General features: G+C 39.4%; 1 protein-coding gene and 2 long non-coding RNA genes across 3 annotated transcripts; 2 read left to right on the top strand and 1 right to left on the bottom strand.

Moving 5' to 3' along the window:
* Positions 1-874: 874 nt before the first annotated feature.
* On the top strand, positions 875-2,139 carry LOC127422241 (uncharacterized). The gene is made up of 4 exons (XR_007894143.1): positions 875-984; positions 1,228-1,466; positions 1,560-1,665; positions 1,992-2,139. It is a non-coding gene; the product is annotated as an uncharacterized LOC127422241 (long non-coding RNA).
* Positions 1,328-8,557, bottom strand: LOC127422242 (uncharacterized). Its single transcript, XR_007894144.1, has 4 exons — positions 8,512-8,557; positions 7,882-8,251; positions 1,981-4,933; positions 1,328-1,455 (listed from the first exon to the last, which is right to left on the bottom strand). It is a non-coding gene; the product is annotated as an uncharacterized LOC127422242 (long non-coding RNA).
* Positions 8,558-8,605: 48 nt separating this feature from the next.
* On the top strand, positions 8,606-12,020 carry LOC127422240 (tripartite motif-containing protein 16-like). The gene is made up of 8 exons (XM_051665601.1): positions 8,606-8,682; positions 8,788-8,866; positions 9,019-9,616; positions 9,752-9,847; positions 10,445-10,678; positions 10,836-10,989; positions 11,109-11,162; positions 11,302-12,020. Exons 3-8 carry the CDS (start codon positions 9,056-9,058, stop codon positions 11,844-11,846), a joined length of 1,644 nt encoding a protein of 547 aa, XP_051521561.1. The 5' UTR covers positions 8,606-8,682; positions 8,788-8,866; positions 9,019-9,055; the 3' UTR covers positions 11,847-12,020.
* The last annotated feature ends 6,047 nt before the right edge of the window (positions 12,021-18,067 follow it).

Here is an 18,067-nt window from a genome sequence, read left to right as displayed (position 1 = left end):
AATTACAGTAAATATGCTTCATATTGATGGTTCAGATGGTGTGGGGGCTGCCCTTGCAAGAAACGGGCCTTAATTTTATTCCATTGTTTTAAAATCACCTTTCTACAGGTCTCTGACCTCTTTGATGTTTTTGTTGACTACATCCATCTTAGTCCAAAGTGAAAGTAAATAGGCTTTTTATTAAGGCTTTTGATAGTGTGGGAGGTCCTTTGCAAGAAGTGTTCATCTTATATATCTCTATATGTATCTTATCTATCTATCTATTTGTCTGTCTATTTATATCTATGTATCTATCTGTCTGTGTGTCTGTCTATCACCTATCTATTTATTTATCTATCATCCATCCATCCATAAATCTATCTATATGTATCTGTCTATCCATCCATCTGTCTTTCTCAATATCTATTCATCCATCCATCTATTCATCTGTCTGTCTGTCTCTCTATCATCTATCTTTTATATAAAGATGATTTGATTTTTCTACAGGACTCTACAATTCAAATTATTACAAGGTACATATTAATGACATTTACAATGAGAGATCCTTTGTAGAAATGTTTAATTTATAATATGATTTAATGTTAATGCAGTAAACTGCGGTTATAAAGCATACACCTGCCCTATTCAAAAGTCTTCAAAACCATACACCTTTATACATAGGCTAAATAAAATGTATTAATTAACACCAGTACCTCACAAACACCTAATAAACGTTTATTATTATTATTATTACAGTAAGATTCACTATGGAACAGGAGTTTTTCTGCTCCTCCCGCAAATTAGCGTAATTGTTGCAACAGGCCCTTTTCACATGACGTCAGGCACCTTCCGTTCTGACTCGAAGCGGTTTATGTTTACTTCCGCAGTGCCATCAGCATGGAGTTCACCCAGTCCCTTGTACATCTGCCACAAATACGGCTAGATGATGTACAACGACTTGCAGACAAGATTTTGCTTACGACACGTTCCATACTTAATTGAGAAGTACCTTTTTTCTGTCTTTTCTAGCCCTTATGTTAGCGAAGGTGCTAGGATAACTTTAGTTGATATTATCAATCTGTTTTGCATATAGAAAATCTTGATTAGGTTACTGTAGTACAGACCGCAAACTCTGGTTGAAACCACGTTTCCATATTACTGCTACAGATTCTGAATTGTAAGATAAAAGTCAGTAACGTATTCATGGTTAATTTTGCACCCTTTCTCCAAAACATTGTACTGGAACAGTTTCGAGTGTAGTTGTCGATGAGGTGACAGTGAGAGGGAAATGTCGCATGTCCATGAGGCTCATCACCTTCAGGTTTCTCAGATGAATAGTTGAGTATGTTTAGAGAGTTACGTTTTCTTTTTGTTGTGTTCTGCTGCATTTGCAGAGACTTTGCAGTATCCCACGAAGTTCCACTCTGGTTCAGTGTGTTTTTCAGTCTGATGTCAATGATTTTGCTAGGCACTGACCTAGGACACAGGTCAGATATTAATATTTGTTACACTTGATGATGTTGGACTAGCAGTTTGTAATGACTTTTGTCAATTAAATGTTCATCATTATTATATTACAGGGAATTGCACCAGGCTACAAATGACATGGCAGTGTGTAAACCAGTAGCAAAGACAAAAATAATGTTAGGACTGGTGTGAAGTGCACACTGTACAGAGCATATGGTGGTGAGTCTGAATGAGCCCCCACCTGTACAAACATTTTAATTCATTTCTAACATAGCAGACATAACATTGATTAGAATTTATTACTTTTTATAGAGGCCTTCGGTCGATATTTTTTTATCTTTGGCAATTTATGATGAATTCTTAATATCAGTGTTTGGGGAAGCTTAACAAACACTTTTAAAGGGAGTGTTACTGTATTTTGGACAGTTTGCATTACAAGCATATACAGGGAGGTGATAAGTGTGGGTGTCTGCTGTAATGTGAAAGGTCGGGTGACATTATAATGAAATCTAAATTAAACTTGACATATCTCACTTTTATGTCAGGGCCGCTTCTGGATCCTCATGTCATGGCCAGCAGGGAGAAACTGAAAGATATCCGTCTACAACCGGGGATATGCAGATTGCTGCACGGACTTGAAAGTCTTCATTTGGTGGACTCTAAATTACTACCAGTAATTTAAATTCTTACCAGTGCCCTCCTGAAATAAGTAGAGATATTATTAAAAACTCTGGTGCACCTGAGTTTCCTCAGTTGCCTGTTACAACTTTAAATTTCCAATAGATTTCGAGCCCAACTACAAGCAACAATGCCAACTGGAGAGCCTAAAGGTGTCTCGGGAGATCTCTGCTGCTATTGAGGCAGAAACCTGACTGCAGTCAAAATGCCAGCTGTGGACCCAGGTACGCAAACCCCGAATTACATCCAGCAGATTCCGTGAAATATGCCATGTTCGCGGGGAGTCTCCGCCAAAGCCTTGGCAGCTCGCATTCTGAGAGGAAATCGTTAGACAGGTGCTATGAATAGAGGGTTGGATCTGGAACCTGAGATACTGAGGCAATATTCAGATTTTTGTGATGTCTCTGTGACACAACGTGGAATCATCATCCACCCTGATGCACCTCACCTTGCAGCCAGCCCTGAAGCTTAAGTTTTCAACCAGAGAGAAACACCGCCATTTGGGCTGACTGAGGTAAAGAGTTGCGATGTTGAAAATGTTGCACAAGTTAAACACCTGATCACAGTTAAAGGTCAAACCTGCCTTAATTAGAGCCACATGTACTATTATCAGGTTCAAGGCCAACTGGCCTTAAGTGGACTTCAGTGGTGTGATTTCATTACAGATACCTACACTGACTTCACAGTTAAGATAATTTTTTTGATAGAAGCTGGATAATTTCTATCATAACATCTACATGGATGTCTTTATTAAGTTGTAAAACTTCAGGCAGAATTTTATAACATGTAAATAGTTTTAGGTACATGTGGACGGTTGTGACAACCTATTAAACTGATATAAGCAATTCCTGTTGTAAATAAAAACAATTCTTACAATGCAAAATGGACTGAAATTGTAAACTGCAATGAGAATTGTATGTAAATATATGTAGCTGATGCGTGTTTTACATTTTATTACCAGAATCAAAAAACAAGATTGGAAGCAATTGCTTGCAAACATACACAGGGAGCAATGACAGACAAAAAAGCTGTACATAGATGCAGGTATGAAACACGTTTCAAGCTGTGCGCGCTTCCTCACGCAGCATTGCGTATCTGCATGTATGTATAGTTTTTTGTCTGTCATTGCTCCCTATGTGCTTATGTACTATGGCACTAATGGAGCTTTATTAAATGTATGTTTGCAAGCAACTGCTTCCAACCTTGTTTTTAGATTATGCTTTGAGCCACTATGGAAGCTTTTTATTAGTATTTTCCTTCCCCCCCAGTAACATTTTATTCCCAAATGTGTAAATACAAATAAAAAAAAATGCAAGATTAAAAAATGTTCTTAATATTTTAATGTTAAAGGTGTACATAGGCATTTTACTCAGGACAAACTAATTAAGTTACAAGTTTTTACAGAATGCTTCACAACATTGTTCATTAATAGCCATGAGAATGTAATTACCCTTACCTTCATGCAAAATATAACATTAAAAATACTTACAGGATAATTGCATATAAACTTCATTTTCAATATAACCAATGAACATAACATTTACACAGCACTCCTATTTACAGTTGATGACTGTGCCATGCTTGTTGGGTGGGCTGCTGTTGAGAGATGGACACAGGGAGAAATGAAAGAGCAAAATGATTAATCACATCAGCATATGGGAATTGTTTAGCATTTAGCTTTGAATAAGAGTCCGTATCTATCAAGCTATTCTAAACAGTGTTGGGATAGGTGAGTGTTTAAACATTAATATAAAAAATAAACGCTTAACAAAGTGTTAAGTAAACTGTTGTGTCGAAGTCTACACAAACCCCATGTTTCCCCGTTTAGTGTTCCCCGTAGCGCTGTAAAACATAAAACATAGGGGGAAAAGACTTTAACAAAGGGGAAACATGGGGGAACAGACTTTGACAAAGGGGAAACATGGGGGAACAGATTTTGACAAAGGGGAAACAGACTTCGACAAAGGGAAAACAGACTACAACATAGGGGAAACAGACTACGACAAAGGGAAAACAGACTTCGACAAAGGGGAAACATAGGGGAAACAGACTTCAACAAAGGGGAAACAGACTTTGACAAAGGGAAACATGGGGGAACAGACTTCGACAAAGGGGAAACAGACTTCGACAAAGGGGAAACAGACTTTGACAAAGGGAAACATAGGGGAAACAGACTTCAACAAAGGGGAAACATAGGGGAAACAGACTTCAACAAAGGGGAAACAGACTTCGACAAAGGAGAAACATAGGGGAAACAGACTTCAACAAAGGGGAAACAGACTTTAACAAAGGGGAAACGTGAAACAGACTTCGACAAAGGGAAACGGGAAACAGACTTCGACATTGGGGAAACAGACTTCAACAAAGGGGAAACAGACTTCGACAAAGGGGAAACAGACTTCAACAAAGGGGAAACATAGGGGAAACAGACTTCGACAAAGGAGAAACATAGGGGAAACAGACTTCAACAAAGGGAAACAGACTTTAACAAATGGGAAACGGGAAACAGACTTCGACAAAGGGAAACGGGAAACAGACTTCGACAAAGGGGAAACAGACTTCGACAAAGGGGAAACGTAGGGGAAACAGACTTCAACAAAGGGGAAACGTAGGGGAAACAGACTTCAACAGAGGGGAAACAGACTTCGACAAAGAGGAAACAGACTTCGACAAAGGGGAAACATAAGGGAAACAGACTTCAACAAAGGGGAAACTTCAACAAAGGGAAACATAGGGGAAACAGACTTCGACAAAGGGGAAACATAAGGGAAACAGACTTCGACAAAGGGGAAACATAAGGGAAACAGACCTCAACAAAGGGGAAACATAGGGGGAACAGACTTCGACAAAGGGGAAACATAGGGGGAACAGACTTCGACAAAGGGGAAACATAGGGGGAACAGACTTTGACAAAGGGGAAACATGGGGGAACAGACTTCGACAAAGGGGAAACATAGGGTAAACAGACTTTGACAAAGGGGAAACATGGGGGAACAGACTTCGACAAAGGGGAAACAGGGGAAACAGACTTCGACAGAGGGGAAACATAGGGTAAACAGACTTTGACAAAGGGGAAACATGGGGGAACAGACTTCGACAAAGGGGAAACAGGGGAAACAGACTTCAACAAAGGGGAAACATAGGGCAAACAGACTTCAACAAAGGGGAAACAGGCTTTGACAAAGGGGAATCATAGGGGAAACAGACGTTGATAAAGGGGAAACAGACTTTGACAAAGGGGAATCATACTACAACAAAGGGGAAACGGACTTCAACAAAGGGGAAACGGACTTCGACAAAGGGGGAACAGACTTCGACAAAGGGGAAACAGACTTCGACAAAGGGGAAACATAGGGGAAACAGACTTCAACAAAGGGGAAACAGACTTTGACAAAGGGAAACATAGGGGAAACGGACTTCAACAAAGGGGAAACATAGGGGGAACAGACTTTGACAAAGGGGAAACATGGGGGAACAGACTTCGACAAAGGGGAAACAGGGGAAACAGACTTCGACAAAGGGAAACATAGGGGAAACGGACTTCAACAAAGGGGAAACGGACTTCGACAAAGGGGGAACAGACTTCGACAAAGGGGAAACAGACTTCGATAAAGGGGAAACAGACTTCGACAAAGGGGAAACATAGGGGGAACAGACTTTGACAAAGGGGAAACATGGGGGAACAGACTTCGACAAAGGGGAAACAGGGGAAACAGACTTTGACAAAGGGGAAACATGGGGGAACAGACTTCGACAAAGGGGAAACGGGAAACAGACTTCGACAGAGGGGAAACATAGGGTAAACAGACTTTGACAAAGGGGAAACATGGGGGAACAGACTTCGACAAAGGGGAAACGGGAAACAGACTTCAACAAAGGGGAAACATAGGGCAAACAGACTTCAACAAAGGGGAAACAGGCTTTGACAAAGGGGAATCATAGGGGAAACAGACGTTGATAAAGGGGAAACAGACTTTGACAAAGGGGAATCATACTACAACAAAGGGGAAACGGACTTCAACAAAGGGGAAACGGACTTCGACAAAGGAGAAACAGACTTCGACAAAGGGGGAACAGACTTCGACAAAGGGGAAACATAGGGGGAACAGACTTCGACAGAGGGGAAACATAGGGTAAACAGACTTTGACAAAGGGGAAACATGGGGGAACAGACTTCGACAAAGGGGAAACAGGGGAAACAGACTTCAACAAAGGGGAACATAGGGCAAACAGACTTCAACAAAGGGGAAACAGGCTTTGACAAAGGGGAATCATAGGGGAAACAGACGTTGATAAAGGGGAAACAGACTTTGACAAAGGGGAATCATACTACAACAAAGGGGAAACGGACTTCAACAAAGGGGAAACGGACTTCGACAAAGGAGAAACAGACTTCGACAAAGGGGAAACAGACTTCGACAAAGGGGAAACAGACTTCGACAAAGGGGAAACATAGGGGAAACAGACTTCAACAAAGGGGAAACAGACTTTGACAAAGGGAAACATAGGGGAAACAGACTTCAATAAAGGGGAAACAGACTTCGACAAAGGGGAAACAGACTTTGACAAAGGGGAATCATAGGGGAAACAGACGTTGATAAAGGGGAAACAGACTTTGACAAAGGGGAATCATACTACAACAAAGGGGAAACGGACTTCAACAAAGGGGAAACGGACTTCAACAAAGGGGAAACGGACTTCGACAAAGGAGAAACAGACTTCGACAAAGGGGAAACAGACTTCGACAAAGGGGAAACATAGGGCAAACAGACTTCAACAAAGGGGAAACAGACTTTGACAAAGGGGAATCATAGGGGAAACAGACGTTGATAAAGGGGAAACAGACTTTGACAAAGGGGAATCATACTACAACAAAGGGGAAACGGACTTCAACAAAGGGGAAACGGACTTCGACAAAGGGGAAACATAGGGGAACAGACTTCAACAAAGGGGAAACAGACCTCGACAAAGGGGAAACACTTCGACAAAGGGGAAACAGACTTCAACAAAGGGGAAACAGACTTTGACAAAGGGAAACATAGGGAAACAGACTTTGACAAAGGGGAAACAGACTTTGACAAAGGGGAAACAGACTTCGATAAAGGGGAAACATAGGGGAAACAGACTTCAACAAAGGGGAAACAGACTTCGACAAAGGGAAACATAGGGGAAACAGACTTCGATAAAGGGGAAACAGACTTCGACAAAGGGAAACATAGGGGAAACAGACTTCAATAAAGGGGAAACAGACTTCGATAAAGGGGAAACGGGGGGAACAGACTTCGACAAAGGGGAAACGGGGGAACAGACTTCGACATGGGGAAACAGACTTCGATAAAGGGGAAACATGGGGGAACAGACTTCGACAAAGGGGAAACGGGGGGAACAGACTTCGACAAAGGGGAAACATGGGGGAACAGATTTCGACAAAGGAGAAACAGGGGGGAACAGACTTTGACAGGGGAAACAGACTTTGATAAAGGGGAAACATGGGGGAACAGACTTCGACAAAGGGGAAACGGGGGGAACAGACTTCGACAAAGGGGAAACATGGGGGAACAGATTTCGACAAAGGAGAAACAGGGGGGAACAGACTTTGACAGGGGAAACAGACTTTGATAAAGGGGAAACATGGGGGAACAGACTTTGACAAAGGGGAAACGGGGGAACAGACTTTGACAAAGGGGAAACAGGGGTAACAGACTTCGACAAAGGGGAAACATAGGGGAAACAGATTTCAACAAAGGGGAAACAGACTTCGACAAAGGGGAAACATGGGGGAACAGACTTCGACAAAGGGGAAACATAGGGGACTGTATTCAGTATTATGAAGGTAGGTGGGTGGAATGCTCATCCACTACGGGGCTCCAGTAAGAAGCGTGACGTAAGACAGAGAAAAGTTCAACTTTTTATATAAAAGCTTCGAATGTACAGCAGTATTACACGTTACACATGAGCTGGCATCACAGAGGATTTGAGTAGTGCACAGAGGATATATTTAGCACAGATGTAAGCAAATGGTGTCACAAAGCATTAGGCAGATGCCTCGACAGTGATCCAATTTGGATTGCATGGTACAGCTGTAGTTACATGTATGGTCACAAAGGTGGTATTAAATGTGGTCTTTCTGAAATAAACAGAATAAAATATACATCAGTGTAAGTCTGATAACATAAATGTAAACAACAACTTACATAACTTGCTACTGACACAATATATGTGTGCCATCATGGCGAGGAAAGGGTTAATAACAGCGAACGTATGCACGTGAATCACCGTACATAACTTGCATATTACAGTCATGAACAATATATATTTAAGTAACACAAGCACAACAACATAATGAGCATACATCACTTATAACTGTGTATATCTGAATACACTTACATTCAATAACGCACATGAAGAAATGGCGGAACCAGCGTCATACACATCAAAAAAATTCATAATAAAAGTCCTCCCAGTATAAACAGGGAATTTAGAACTCTGACTTGTGGTAAGAGGTGAGAAACGAACGATATGTGGACTAAATCCAGAACAGTGAGTTGGAGAGATTTGGTAAACTGGAATGCGATAGTTATTTTATGTTTTAACGCTATATATAGTATCTTCCTCAACTTAATTCCTTATGTCTCTCCCTCTCTCTCTCCCTCTCTCTCTCAGTACACACCCGTTTTGTTTATAGAGAAACGAAACTTAGATCGGAATGGAACACTAACCAACGTTCTGTCTACAGAATACAGTACAGTATACATTATATTTTAGAATGCTACATTGTTGTTAAATGTAGAGCAGAATGGTATCGTAGAATGCCATTCCAAACTTGATATTTCACTGTGATACGAGTGAATGGGACCTATGCTTGTAGTTAAGGGTACTTGTTTTTCTTTTCAGATAATCTGTTCATCTTTAAAGCTGATTGTAAAAAAATATGGCAGAATCTTCAGGAAGTGAATATCAGGAGCAGTTCAGCTGTCCAGTCTGTTTGGATCCACTGAAAGACCTGGTGATGATTTCATGTGGACACAGTTACTGCATGAGCTGCATTACTGACTGCTGGGGCCAAAGGGATCAGGGCCCACCATGTTGTCCCCAATGCAGAGAGATCTTCAAAAAGAAAGCTGTTTTAGCTGAGATGATGGAGAAGCTGCAGAAGATATCCACACAAATTGCTTCCTGTTCTCAAGAGGAAGGTTGTGTGGAGTGTGATGTTTGCACTACAGAGAAGAATAGTGCCGTAAAGTCCTGTCTGCAGTGTTTGGCCTCCTTCTGTGAAACTCACCTGCAGATTCACTATCAGTCTCCTGCATTTATGAAGCACAAACTTGTCAAAGCCTCCACACACATTCAAGAGAACATTTGTCTCAGTCATGGAAGACTTCTGGATATTTACTGTCAGGATGACAGGCAGTGCATTTGTTACTTGTGCATGATTGACAATCATAAAGGCCACAATGTGGTCTCTGTGGAATCTGAATGGACTAAGAAAAAGGTCATATTTATTTTTAATTATTTTAGATTATATCTATAAATACATTTAATTTATTTGGATTGATACACCAGATCAGACTGGAAAGATGTTTTTGTCTATTTTTACTTAGTAAAATATTTTTTTTAACATCCTCAGAAGGTTTTAAGGAAAAAAAAGGTGAAATGTCAAAAGATGATCCAGGAGCGGGAGAGAGGTCAACAGGAACTCAGTGAGGCTGTGAAGTCTTTTAATGTGAGTATCAATATGTGTGGACTGGACAAATTCAGACAAATTCATCCTATGGCATTGATAGGTCACATGCTGGGATGTACATATAGAGTAGTGTTGAGTGTAATCTGATTACAAAGCAATTAGTTACTCTAATTACTTTTTAGTTAAAAAGGGTGTGACAATGGACAAGGCAGAAATATAGACATTATTTTTACTTGAGCAGAAAAACAAAAAAATAAATAGCGTAAAGTGATTCGAAAATAACTTAAAAGTAAAGTAATTAGTAATGTGATATATTTTTCACTGAAGTAATCAGTAAAGTAATTTGATTACAAATTTAGAGAAATAATTGGTAATTTGTAATGGATTACTTTTTGAGTAATTGACTTAACTCCAGGGGTTCAATTAGGCCGGAAAAATCCAGAATGGCGTTCCGGCACCCCTGAATTAAAGAAGGAAAATATTGGCAGTTTTTTTTTATGCATTCCATCTCCATTTAAAGAGTGTGCTCGCTGCTCGAAGACACCTTTAAAGTTCTATAAGTTAATAACATAAGCGTTATGTTTCCGTCTAGACTGTGTTAGAACATGTTCCGCTATATTCGCTATTTCTCAACAGATCTCAGCACAAGAGGCGTTGGAGGACACTGAGAAGGTCTTCATTGAGCTCATGTACTCTCTTGAGAAAAAATGCTCTGAGATGAAAGATCTAATCAGATCTCAGGAGAAAGCTGACATAGATCAAGCAGAGAACCTTCACAAACGGCTGGACCAGGAGCTGACAGAACTCAGACAAAGAGATGAGGAGATACAGAAACTTTTAATGACAGATAATCAGATCCATTTTCTGAAGGTAATGAGACTCCTTTCAAAATTATACAGTACAGTATTTTGGGGAAACCTTCCTATATTTTTCCAACCACACCATTGCTCTGTGCTTGGTCTATTGTTTAATGGAAATGACCTCTTATGCTTGACAAATTACATCTAATTTATTGATCTAATTTCAGAATTTGTATTCCCTGTGTGTTTTACCCACGTTTCAAGACTTGCCCATCATCACTCAGCACCCTCATCTGTCTTTTAAAGACATTTCAATTTTAGCCTTCAGAAAGGTTTTGGAGGATGTTTGTCAAAAGGAAACAGCCAAAATATCTCAAGGTGGTCGAATATTATTATTGTATTTAATCTTGGGTCATTTTTTGTTGATTTGGGACATTCATGCTACGTAAGATTACACTTTAAAATGAACCATGGAATTTTGTTTCTTACGGTCTCTTTAGTGTCATATGTGGATGCTGCAGAGTCTCCAGACCCCAAGACTCCAATTGAATTCTGCAGTGTAAGTTGAGCTATTGTTTCTTCGACACATGCTCATTCATTGATAAATATCAGTTATTATAACCTGCTACAATGTGACAGTTGTAGACAAAAAACTGTGCTTTAATTGTGTTTATATCCATTCATCCCCAACAGATTTCTGTGAGCTTCACCTGGATCCAAACACTGCACACAAAAACCTCAAACTGTCTGAAGAGAACAGAAAAGTATCAGACACATGTAAAGCCCAGGAGTGTCCTGATCATCCAGACCGATTTGATAGTGTTCATAACATCCTGTGTAGAGAGGCTTTGTTTGGTCGTTGTTATTGGGAGGTTGAGTGCAGTGGGAATGAATTGGCTATTGCAGTTTGCTATAAAGGGATTGGTCGTAAAGGGAAAGGTAAATCCTGTAGATTTGGCTTCAACAAAAAATCCTGGAGGTTGACACGCTGTCTACAGCAAATATATTTCAGACATGATACAGAAAATGTCTGTATCCCTGCTGTCTGCTCCTCTAGAATAGGGGTGTATCTGGATCACAGGGCAGGAACTCTGTCTTTCTACAGTGTGTCTGATGTAAAGACTCTACTGTACAGAGTCCAGACCACTTTCACTGAACCCCTTTATCCTGCGTTTGGGTTTGGAGCGGGTTCATCTATCACAATCATAGAGAAAGGGGGAGTTCAGACAGACCAATAATATAAACACAATTTTTTGCCTAATAGTACCATAAGAATTGCCTGAAATGTTCCCTGATCAATATGTACAGTATATACAGGTGCATCTCAATAAATTAGAATGTCGTGGAAAAGTTCATTTATTTTAGTAATTCAACTCAAATTGTGAAACTTGTGTATTAAATAAATTCAATGCACACAGACTGAAGTAGTTTAAGTCTTTGGTTCTTTTAATTGTGATGATTTTGGCTCACATTTAACAAAAACCCACCAATTCACTATCTCAAAAAATTAGAATACATCATAAGACCAATAAAAAAAAACATTTTTAGTGAATTGTTGGCCTTCTGGAAAGTATGTTAATTTACTGTATATGTACTCAATACTTGGTAGGGGCTCCTTTTGCTTTAATTACTGCCTCAATTCGGCATGGCATGGAGGTGATCAGTTTGTGGCGCTGCTGAGGTGGTATGGAAGCCCAGGTTTCTTTGACAGTGGCCTTCAGCTCATCTGAATTTTTTGGTCTCTTGTTTCTCATTTTCCTCTTGACAATACCCCATAGATTCTCTATGGGGTTCAGGTCTGGCGAGTTTGCTGGCCAGTCAAGCACACCAACACCATGGTCATTTAACCAACTTTTGGTGCTTTTGGCAGTGTGGGCAGGTGCCAAATCCTGCTGGAAAATGAAATCAGCATCTTTAAAAAGCTGGTCAGCAGAAGGAAGCATGAAGTGCTCCAAAATTTCTTGGTAAACGGGTGCAGTGACTTTGGTTTTCAAAAAACACAATGGACCAACACCAGCAGATGACATTGCACCCCAAATCATCACAGACTGTGGAAACTTAACACTGGACTTCAAGCAACTTGGGCTATGAGCTTCTCCACCCTTCCTCCAGACTCTAGGACCTTGGTTTCCAAATGAAATACAAAACTTGCTCTCATCTGAAAAGAGGACTTTGGACCACTGGGCAACAGTCCAGTTCTTCTTCTCCTTAGCCCAGGTAAGACGCCTCTGACGTTGCCTGTGGCTCAGGAGTGGCTTAACAAGAGGAATACGACAACTGTAGCCAAATTCCTTGACATGTCTGTGTGTGGTTGATGCCTTGACCCCAGCCTCAGTCCATTCCTTGTGAAGTTCACCCAAATTCTTGAATTGATTTTGCTTGACAATCCTCATAAGGCTGCGGTTCTCTCGGTTGGTTGTGCATCTTTTTCTTCCACACTTTTTCCTTCCACTCAACTTTCTGTTTACATGCTTGGATACAGCACTCTGTGAACAGCCAGCTTCTTTGGCAATGAATGTTTGTGGCTTACCCTCCTTGTGAAGGGTGTCAATGATTGTCTTCTGGACAACTGTCAGACAACTGTCTTCCCCATGGTTGTGTAGCCTAGTGAACCAAACTGAGAGACCATTTTGAAGGCTCAGGAAACCTTTGCAGGTGTTTTGAGTTGATTAGCTGATTGGCATGTCACCATATTCTAATTTTTTGAGATAGTGAATTGGTGGGTTTTTGTTAAATGTGAGCCAAAATCATCACAATTAAAAGAACCAAAGACTTAAACTACTTCAGTCTGTGTGCATTGAATTTATTTAATACACGAGTTTCACAATTTGAGTTGAATTACTGAAATAAATGAACTTTTCCACGACATTCTAATTTATTGAGATGCACCTGTATATATACTGTATAATTATGCATATATTAACTGAAGCTTTGATTAAAAGTGTGGAAATGTAAAAGGGAGATTAAACTGAATACTTTGTGTTAAAGTTTATTAAATCAAAGTACAATTGTGGTATGCTTGAATAAAAGATTATGGGTTATGAAACCCAAACAGTGCACAAACACACCCAGTTTAGACCCCTTTAATGAGAGAACATTGATATACAGATCTGAAATTCAATATCAGTGTTCTAGGATACATTCTCTCTTTGTAGCACAAAACTTAGGTGTGCTAAAATATCACATTTTGAAGTCACATCTAAATCCATGATGCAGTTCAAGTCACAAGGTGTAAGCATTAGCTTTTGTCCTCATGTTCTTCCATTGCATTTAAAACACAATGATGTCCAGAATCATGTTAGTAGCAGTTAAACCTGAAGTATGGTACTTTTTCAGTGTTAAAAAACTTTCTTTTATCCCAGCTTATTATGCAGAGACAACAAGCCATGCATAGGTTAATTTTCTCAAAAACTATAAACACTGTGGTGCTATAAAATTCCTATGTTTGTTTTGAGAGGCCCATTTAGACTATCTGACGGTTTGAACAACAGCAGACAAGGGGCGTACTCTGAAAGCTGTTTGGAAAACCTTTATTTTTGCAATTCCGTTCGGTAGCGCTAGTGTCGCAGAAATTACATACTTTAGCTTTAAAACAAACTTAAAAAAATGGATTCAAAGAAACAATTTGACAATTTCATGATGACACTATATCAAACTTCAGTACAGGAGCCTTTTTGTTATCTTTCGAGTTATTTGTATGTGACTAAACATGGATGTTGCTAAATCTTACCTAAATAAAAAGAAATCAGAGGAAAAATCAATAAAATTTTGATCCAGTGACGAGTTGTGGCTTATAGAGAACATTTGCCTCAGTCATGGAAAACTTCTGGATATTTACTGTCAAGTTGACAGTGTGTGCATTTGTTATTTGTGCCTGATTGACAATCATAAAAGCCACAATGTGCTATCTGTGGAATCTAAATTAACTGATAAAAACGTTATGCTTATTATTGATCTTAATTCTTATATTTGTATTTAATATGTATATAATATTACAAGAGTTGCAGGTTGTTTTCAGTGTACCACATCTGAGGTGTGATGCTGATTTACCATAGACAGTTTTTGACACATCCCTCAGATGGTAAAAATAAGCAGAAAATGTGTGTAAAGCATTTGCCTCGAGCCCCCTGGACTGATGGCAAAATTATCAATGTTGCCAACCCCATTATTTTTTGTGTTAACATCCTCAGAAAGAATTAAAGCAAACAAAGGTCAAATGTTGATTCCGTATTTTATGTTGTGTTTGTTTGTTTTATGAATGGAATCAATAAAATTGTTAATAACAAAAAGTTCAAATGCCAAAGGATGATCCAGGAGCGTGAGAGATGACAGCGGGTACTCGGAGAAGCTGTGAAGAATTTTAAAGTGAGTATCATTACGTTTCAGATTGCACCTGCACTTTTTAAGTTCAACTAGTAGTGCATAAATACAGTACATGGATTACATATTTTCATATGTTGCTGTTTGTCTGATTGTGAAGAAAAGTATCCAAAATCTCATCAACCTGTGCTATTTAAAATGTTTGCAAAACAAAAATTTATTGAAGAAGGATTCTATTCTACTCTATTATATTAACTGCAGTCCTTTGTATCATTTGTGGTTTAAACGTGCCCCCCTTTGTTTCTGCAGTTTAGTTTCTCTGATTTAGGATGTTTTTGCTTACATAACATTCTCTCCAACCAGGGCAGTTTCATGATGAATACATACATCACTGTAGTGATAGTATGTGGAGGATGAGAGTTTATAAGACTTAATATGCATTGCAATGAATATGCAACCGATGGTTGCATAGTTCTTTCAATTAGTCAACCTCACACTGAGACTTTGAGAAATGTTTTATGTTACTTTTTTCTTCCCTAAGAAATAAGTGCATTTTGACAGGAAAAGAAGTAGCCTATATATATAGTAAAATTTCAGCACTTTCAAAATCTACAATTAATTGTGATTAACTCTGAAAAGTTAAGCAATTAATCTCTATTAAATTTGTAATCAACTGACAGCACTAGTTTAGTTATCATATCAATATTTCAGATCACCTAACCCAGACCCATTCCTAAACCTAATCACTTATCAACAATATAAAACAGATATATTACAGGCAGTTAAATGTAGTAACAATATTTTTATTTAATCATTTTGAATTTTCAATTCATTTCATTTTAATTGTAATTAAAATTTTGAAGCAAAATATTTAGGTAATTGCAGCTGCTTATCATTATGTTTTCTACTAAGTTATATAAAATAGTGTTTTATTAGTTGTATTTTATTATTTTATATAAATTTATGTTTAGTGTTCAATTTACAGAAACCTTCGTAATATGTCATGCAACTTGTATGTGATTGAATGTAGATATGTCTACATCATACTTGTTTTAAAAGAGATGAGAGGAACCTGGAATAAATGAGAATTTATAAATATGTGAGAAGTTGTGGAGGGTTGAGAATTTCTGGTAATTTTTTTAATTAATTTTTTAGAAAATTGCAACAGCTAATATGTTCACCCTCTTGACCTACAGTCCTACACTGGTCCTACAAAAATGGTCGTGTTACTGGGAAGTTGAGAGCAGTGGAAATGACTGCACTATAGCAGTCTCATACAAAGGAATTGGACGTAAAGAAAAAGTGAAGACTGTAGACTTGGGTCTAACAATAAGTCCTGGAGGTTGAGCCGCAATAATCAGAAATTCAGCTTCATACATGATAGAAGGCAGGTCAACTATGAAGGTATTTTTGGAGCAAATCAACTGGGCGCCTGTGACAGTGGAATTTGTAGTTGTAGAGATTAGCCACACATGTGTACCAGTAAATTTGAAGTCACAGAGTAAAATGTATAAAGAGTTGCAAACTTGTAGGTTTTTTTTTCTCTCCCACAAACACAATACAACAGTTACACCTTCTCAAATTCTTCATTGCAGGTGCACAAATCCTATTCTACGAATGACAAATTAAGAACCTCATACGCTCACATTTTTGCTACAGTTACTGCAGTGAATATGGTGCAAAACACATTCACACACCCGCATCAAAAAACGTGAAGTCACGGACAAATTTTGCTCATCTGCAAATCAGTATGTGAATTCATCCAATGAGAGTTTCACACTTGTAGAATATTTTCTCACAAATAATTTTTTTTCTTGGATATTTTTCTAGCACAAACACAAGTACATAACTACAACTGCTTGAATCTGCTGCTACAAGTCTCAAACACTGTTTTTCGCTTGCAAATGACAAGTTTCGTGCGCTCTCCCTTTTGCACCACATATCTATGTAAAATATGGAGCAAAAGTGATTTGTGCATTTAATAACCACCAAGAGTCAGGACCTCAGTGTAAAGTCTCATCAGAAAGAAGGTGCTATTTTACAGTATAGAATCCCCATCTTTATACTGAGGTGTTAGGACCCACACAGACCACAGGGTGAGCACCCCCTTCTGGCCTCACTAACACCTCTTCCAGCAGCAACCTTAGTTTTCCCTAGGAGGTTTCCCATCCAGGTACTGACCAGGCTCAACCCTGCTTAGCTTTAGTGGGTAACCAGTCTAGAACTACAGGGTGATATGGCTGCTGGCAATTTATGTCTCTGACATAGACTATGCATTTATCAAGACAGTAAAAGATTATGTTTAATTACTTTTGCAGAACCTAATCAGTATTGGAGTGGCATGAAACAACTTACGAATTACAGGACTCCTGCCCCCAACCCTGTGGTGGACCAACAACTGGCTGACGACCTGAATGTGTTCTACTGTAGCTTTGAAAGGCCCAATCTCACACCCCACACCCACTCTGACCTTCACTTCACACGAACACCAACACCTCCTGCAACCCCCCTCCTCCCCCTCTTCTGCTACTGAACCTACTAAGATCTGTGAAGATGCTGTGAGCCACGTCTTTCAACAACAAAGGATAAGGAAAGCACAGGGCCCAGATAGCGTTTCACCTGCATGTCTTAGATCCTGTGCTAACCAGCTGGCCCCCATCTTCACACAGATCTTCAATAGATCACTGGAGCAGTGTGAAGTCCCATGCTGCTTCAAACGTTCCACTATCATCCCCATCCCAAAGAAACCAAAAATCACAGGACTTAATGACTACAGACCTGTCACCCTGACGTCTGTGGTCATGAAATCATTTGACAGACTGGTGTTGGCCCACCTGAAGTACATCACTGGACCCTTTCTAGATCCACTTCAATTTGCTTATCGAGCAAACAGGTCTGTGGATGATGCAGTCAACATGGGATTGCATCATATCCTGCAACATCTGGACAGACCAGGGACATATGCAAGGATCCTTTTTGTGGACTTCAGTTCAGCTTTCAACACCATCATCCCAGCTATACTCCAGAATAAATTACACCAAATCTCTGTTCCTATGTCTATCTGTCAGTGGATTACCAGCTTTCTGACGGACAGGCAGCAGCTTGTGAGACAGGGGAAACTCACTTCCAGCACCTGTAC

Source organism: Myxocyprinus asiaticus, chromosome 31, assembly GCF_019703515.2.
Source record: "Myxocyprinus asiaticus isolate MX2 ecotype Aquarium Trade chromosome 31, UBuf_Myxa_2, whole genome shotgun sequence".
Lineage (NCBI taxonomy): Eukaryota > Metazoa > Chordata > Actinopteri > Cypriniformes > Catostomidae > Myxocyprinus > Myxocyprinus asiaticus.
Note: the sequence above shows the minus strand (reverse complement) of the source record. Positions and strands in the feature narration are given on the sequence as shown.